General features: G+C 47.9%; 1 protein-coding gene across 1 annotated transcript; it reads right to left on the minus strand.

Annotated features, from left to right (window-relative positions):
• Positions 1-317: 317 nt before the first annotated feature.
• LOC128354565 (cyclin-dependent kinase 5 activator 2-like) lies at positions 318-5,277 on the minus strand (the record flags this gene model as incomplete). The annotated part of the gene is made up of 3 exons (XM_053314785.1): positions 318-647; positions 3,197-3,334; positions 4,996-5,277. Coding segments are annotated over 3 exons (750 nt in total), but the record flags the coding sequence as incomplete, so codon positions are not given.
• Between the last annotated feature and the right edge of the window lie 115 nt (positions 5,278-5,392).

Raw genomic sequence — 5,392 nt, forward strand, 5'->3', positions numbered from 1 at the left:
CCTCAGCAGAAGGTCAAAGGTCACGATGGAGCAAACTTTTGTAGACGTTGGACTGCTCATCAGTCACCATGAAAACGGTGTTGAAGCTACAGGTGCAGTCGGTTTACATTCAGACCTCAGGAGGTCGACAGGTGCTGGACATGTCTCATTAAGAAATACTGCGGTTCTCTCTCTCTGTTCCTCTCTTAGCGATCCAGATCTTCAATCTTGCTGCTTCCTTTGTTTTCTTTTTCCTCCTCTTTCTCTCTCTCCTGTCTCTCCTTTTCATTCTCCTCCTCCTTCTCCTTGTGTTTCATTTTCTCCCTCTCTTTCTCTCTCATCTTCTCTTTCTCCCTGACTCCTCCCTGGTTCTTTAGGTCCTGAAACACCTCGGTGAAGAAGTGTGGGTCAATGTTGATTCGCAGCATATCAGCGCTCAGGTGGTCAATCAGCTCCAACGCCCGCTCCCAGAATGCATCACGGCTAGATTCCACCAGGAAAGGCTTGAGCGGGTATGAGATCTCATTGCCAAGATAGGAGTAGGCCAAGTAAAGGCAGGTAAGGAATGTGGCATGGAGCTCCTGCTCTGAAGACGTGTCCTCATCCACAGCCTCCCTGCACAGCAGGTAAACGAAAACCAGACTGGCAGGACTGATAAAGCACTGGTCCTGCAGGGGGGACAAGATAAGTAGTACCACTACAGAGGAAAGAATGCTAATGCTATAGAAACACAAAAGAGAGAACAGTATTCATAATGCAGGAACAGGAAAAAGTCATACTACATTTAGCAAAGAGACACATCACAGTACTGTGAAGTGGTGTATTATATTCACTAGAAGTGCTACCTGCCCAAACATACTGTGTACTGTTCACTTCCACCACTTAAGTGGGGAATTAATTCCTAACTACTTAGAGGGACTAGTGGGTAGAGATAGAGGGACTAGTGACAGAGGTTGAGGAGTAGTGACCGAAGTTCAGGGACTAGTGACAGAGGTAGAGGACTAGTGACAGAGGACTAGCGACAGAGGTAGAAGGACTAGTGACAGAGGACTAGTGACAGAGGTAGAGGACTAGTGACAGAGATAGAGGACTAGTGACAGAGGTAGAGGACTAGTGACAGAGGACTAGTGACAGATGACTAGTGACAGAGATAGGACTAGTGACAGAGATAGAGAACTAGTGACAGAGGACTAGTGACAGAGGTAGAAGGACTAGTGACAGAGGACTAGTGACAGAGGTAGAGGCCTAGTGACAGAGGTAGAGGACTAGTGACAGAGGTAGAGGACTAGTGACAGAGGCCTAGTGACAGAGGTAGAAGGACTAGTGACAGAGGTAGAGGACTTGTGACAGAGGACTAGTGACAGAGGTAAGGCCTAGTGACAGAGGTAGAGGACTAGTGACAGAGGCCTAGTGACAGAGGTAGAAGGACTAGTGACAGAGGTAGAGGACTTGTGACAGAGGACTAGTGACAGAGGTAGAAGGACTAGTGACAGAGGTAGAGGACTTGTGACAGAGGACTAGTGACAGAGGTAGAAGGACTAGTGACAGAGGACTAGTGACAGAGGTAAGGCCTAGTGACAGAGGTAGAGGACTAGTGACAGAGGCCTAGTGACAGAGGTAGAAGGACTAGTGACAGAGGTAGAGGACTTGTGACAGAGGACTAGTGACAGAGGTAGAGGACTAGTGACAGAGGACTAGTGACAGAGGTAGAGAACTAGTGACAGAGGTAGAGGACTAGTGACAGAGGACTAGTGAAAGAGATAGAGGACTAGTGACAGATGTAGAGGACTAGTGACAGAGGACTAGTGACAGAGGTAGAGGACTAGTGACAGAGGTAGAGGACTTGTGACAGAGGACTAGTGACAGAGGTAGAGGACTAGTGACAGAGGGCTAGTGACAGAGGTAGAGGTCTAGTGACAGGGGTAGAGGACTAGTGACAGAGGTAGAGGACTAGTGACAGAGGTAGAGGACTAGTGACAGAGGTAGGGGACTAGTGACAGATGACTAGTGACAGAGGACTAGTGACAGAGGTAGGGGACTAGTGACAGAGGTAGAGGACTAGTGACAGAGGTAGAGGACTAGTGACAGATGACTAGTGACAGAGATAGAGGACTAGTGACAGAGGTAGGGGACTAGTGACAGAGGACTAGTGACAGAGGTAGGGGACTAGTGACAGATGACTAGTGACAGAGGTAGAGGACTAGTGACAGAGGTAGAGGACTTGTGACAGAGGACTAGTGACAGAGGTAGAGGACTAGTGACAGAGGACTAGTGACAGAGGTAGAGGACTAGTGACAGGGGTAGAGGACTAGTGACAGAGGTAGAGGACTAGTGACAGAGGTAGGGGACTAGTGACAGATGACTAGTGACAGAGGTAGAGGACTAGTGACAGATGACTAGTGACAGAGATAGAGGACTAGTGACAGAGATAGAGGACTAGTGACAGATGGCTAGTGACAGAGGTAGAGGACTAGTGACAGAGGTAGAAGGACTAGTGACAGAGGTAGAAGGACTAGTGACAGAGGCCTAGTGACAGAGGTAGAAGGACTAGTGACAGAGGACTAGTGATAGAGGTAGAAGGACTAGTGACAGAGGCTTAGTGACAGAGGTAGAAGGACTAGTGACAGAGGACTAGTGACAGAGGACTAGTGATAGAGGTAGAAGGACTAGTGATAGAGGACTAGTGACAGAGGTAGAAGGACTAGTGACAGAGGACTAGTGACAGAGGTAGAAGGACTAGTGACAGAGGACTAGTGACAGAGGTAGAAGGACTAGTGATAGAGGACTAGTGACAGAGGTAGAAGGACTAGTGACAGAGGTAGAGGACTAGTGACAGAGGACTAGTGACAGAGGACTAGTGATAGAGGTAGAAGGACTAGTGATAGAGGACTAGTGACAGAGGTAGAAGGACTAGTGACAGAGGACTAGTGACAGAGGTAGAGGACTAGTGATAGAGGTAGAAGGACTAGTGATAGAGGACTAGTGACAGAGGTAGAAGGACTAGTGACAGAGGACTAGTGATAGAGGTAGAAGGACTAGTGACAGAGGACTAGTGACAGAGGACTAGTGATAGAGGTAGAAGGACTAGTGATAGAGGACTAGTGACAGAGGACTAGTGATAGAGGTAGAAGGACTAGTGATAGAGGACTAGTGACAGAGGTAGAAGGACTAGTGACAGAGGACTAGTGACAGAGGTAGCGGGATTAATGACACACACCTGCCAGCCCTGAACCAGCAGTGCTCTGTCCACATTTCTGAACCATAAGACGATCTGATTGGACGACAGCTCTTTAAGTTTGACACAACGACGACACAGAAAGTCTGAAAGACAACGAAGAAGTTCACCTGTGGACGCCTGCAGATGAGAAGAGAGAAATTGTTAATTATCAGTATAATTACACCAAAAACTGTAAGGTTAGGTGTGATTTATTGGTAAGGGTTAGGTTGGGTTGGGTTGGGTTGGGTTGGGTTAGGGTTAGCTGGGTTAGGGTTGGGTTGGGTTAGGGTTAGGTTGGGTTGGGTTAGGTTGGGTTAGGGTTAGGGTTAGCTGGGTTAGGGTTGGGTTGGGTTAGGGTTAGCTGGGTTAGGGTTGGGTTGGGTTAGGGTTAGCTGGGTTAGGGTTGGGTTGGGTTAGGGTTGGGTTAGGGTTGGGTTGGATTAGGGTTGGGTTGGGTTGGGTTAGGGTTGGGGTTAGCTGGGTTAGGGTTGGGTTGGGTTAGGGTTATCTGGGTTAGGGTTGGGTTGGGTTAGGGTTAGCTGGGTTAGGTTGGGTTGGGTTAGGGTTAGGTTGGGTTGGGTTGGGTTAGCTGGGTTAGGGTTAGGGTTAGGTTGGGTTAGGGTTAGCTGGGTTAGGGTTGGGTTGGGTTAGGGTTAGCTGGGTTAGGGTTGGGTTGGGTTAGGGTTGAGTTAGGGTTAGGTATGGTTAGGTAGGGTTAGGGTTAGTTAGGGTTGGTTAGGGTTAGGTATGGTTAGTTAGGTTTAGGGTTAGTTAGGGTTAGTTAGGGTTAGGTTGGGTTGGGTTGGGTTGGGTGAGGTAGGGTTAGGTTGGGTTAGGGTTAGTTAGGGTTAGGTTGGGTTAGGGTTAGCTGGGTTAGGGTTAGGTTGGGTTAGGGTTAGCTGGGTTAGGGTTGGGTTGGGTTAGGGTTGAGTTAGGGTTAGGTATGGTTAGGTAGGGTTAGGGTTAGTTAGGGTTGGTTAGGGTTAGGTATGGTTAGTTAGGTTTAGGGTTAGTTAGGGTTAGTTAGGGTTAGGTTGGGTTGGGTTGGGTTGGGTGAGGTAGGGTTAGGTTGGGTTAGGGTTAGTTAGGGTTAGGTTGGGCTACGATGGGCTGAGTATTACAAAAGTTTACAGTATATTTTTTATTACTAGTTATTTATTCAGTTATGTTTACTTGATGATTTGAAAACTGGTATTAAGTGTACATAACTGATTTGCACAATGAATATTTACTATAGCGACAGATTTAACCCAAACCCAGATATATGTTCATGTATAATTGTTAATGTTGAAAAATCTGGAACCGATATTTTTAATAAGATTGTCTTACTTCTTAACACCTTTTCCATATCATTGTTTTCTAGTTTATAATGAGAACTACTGATGAGGTTTTCTGATTTTAACTATTTCAGTCGTGGCTGTTCTGTCATTAAATGATTTAACCAACAATAAAGCACAAATATCAGATTTATAGAAACTCTCATTTTCATGTTGAATCATTCAAAACATCGAAAATGTGATTTTTATGTCTCTTTGTGTCATTTCTATTAAAATCAACCCCATCAAACACACACACACACAGTACACACAGTACACACACACACACACACACACAGTACACACAGACACACACACACACACACACAGTACACACAGTACACACACACACACACACACACACAGTACACACAGTACACACACACACACACACACACACACACACACACACAGTACACACACACACACACACACACACACACACAGTACACACACACACACACACACAATACACACACACACCTGCACCACCACCCTCTGCGGTGAGATGATCAGGTCCGGTCTGCTCTGGTTCTGGTCCGGGACAGTGGGAACCGGGACCGGGATCGGTCCTGGTCTGTGTCCGGCCTTCAGCGCGCGCTGGCGGCTGTCGGTGGCGGCCTGCTCCCGCTGCACGTGCCCCGGCTCGGACACCGCAGGTTTGACTTTCTTCCCGCCCTTCCTCTTGACTCGTGCGGCTACGAGGCGTTTCTTCCATCTGAGCGCGTGCAGCAGCACCGGATGCCTCTTCTTCTTTTTCTTCTTCTTTCCATCCTTCTCCTCTTCCTCCTCCTCTTCCTCGCGGGGCTCCAGCGGCTTCTGCACCGCGGGCTCCGCGAGCTTCTCCGGCCCACGAGCCGCAGCTTTCCGCGAGCCCGGA

This window comes from Scomber japonicus, chromosome 24 (assembly GCF_027409825.1).
Source record: "Scomber japonicus isolate fScoJap1 chromosome 24, fScoJap1.pri, whole genome shotgun sequence".
In the NCBI taxonomy this organism is placed as follows: domain Eukaryota; kingdom Metazoa; phylum Chordata; class Actinopteri; order Scombriformes; family Scombridae; genus Scomber; species Scomber japonicus.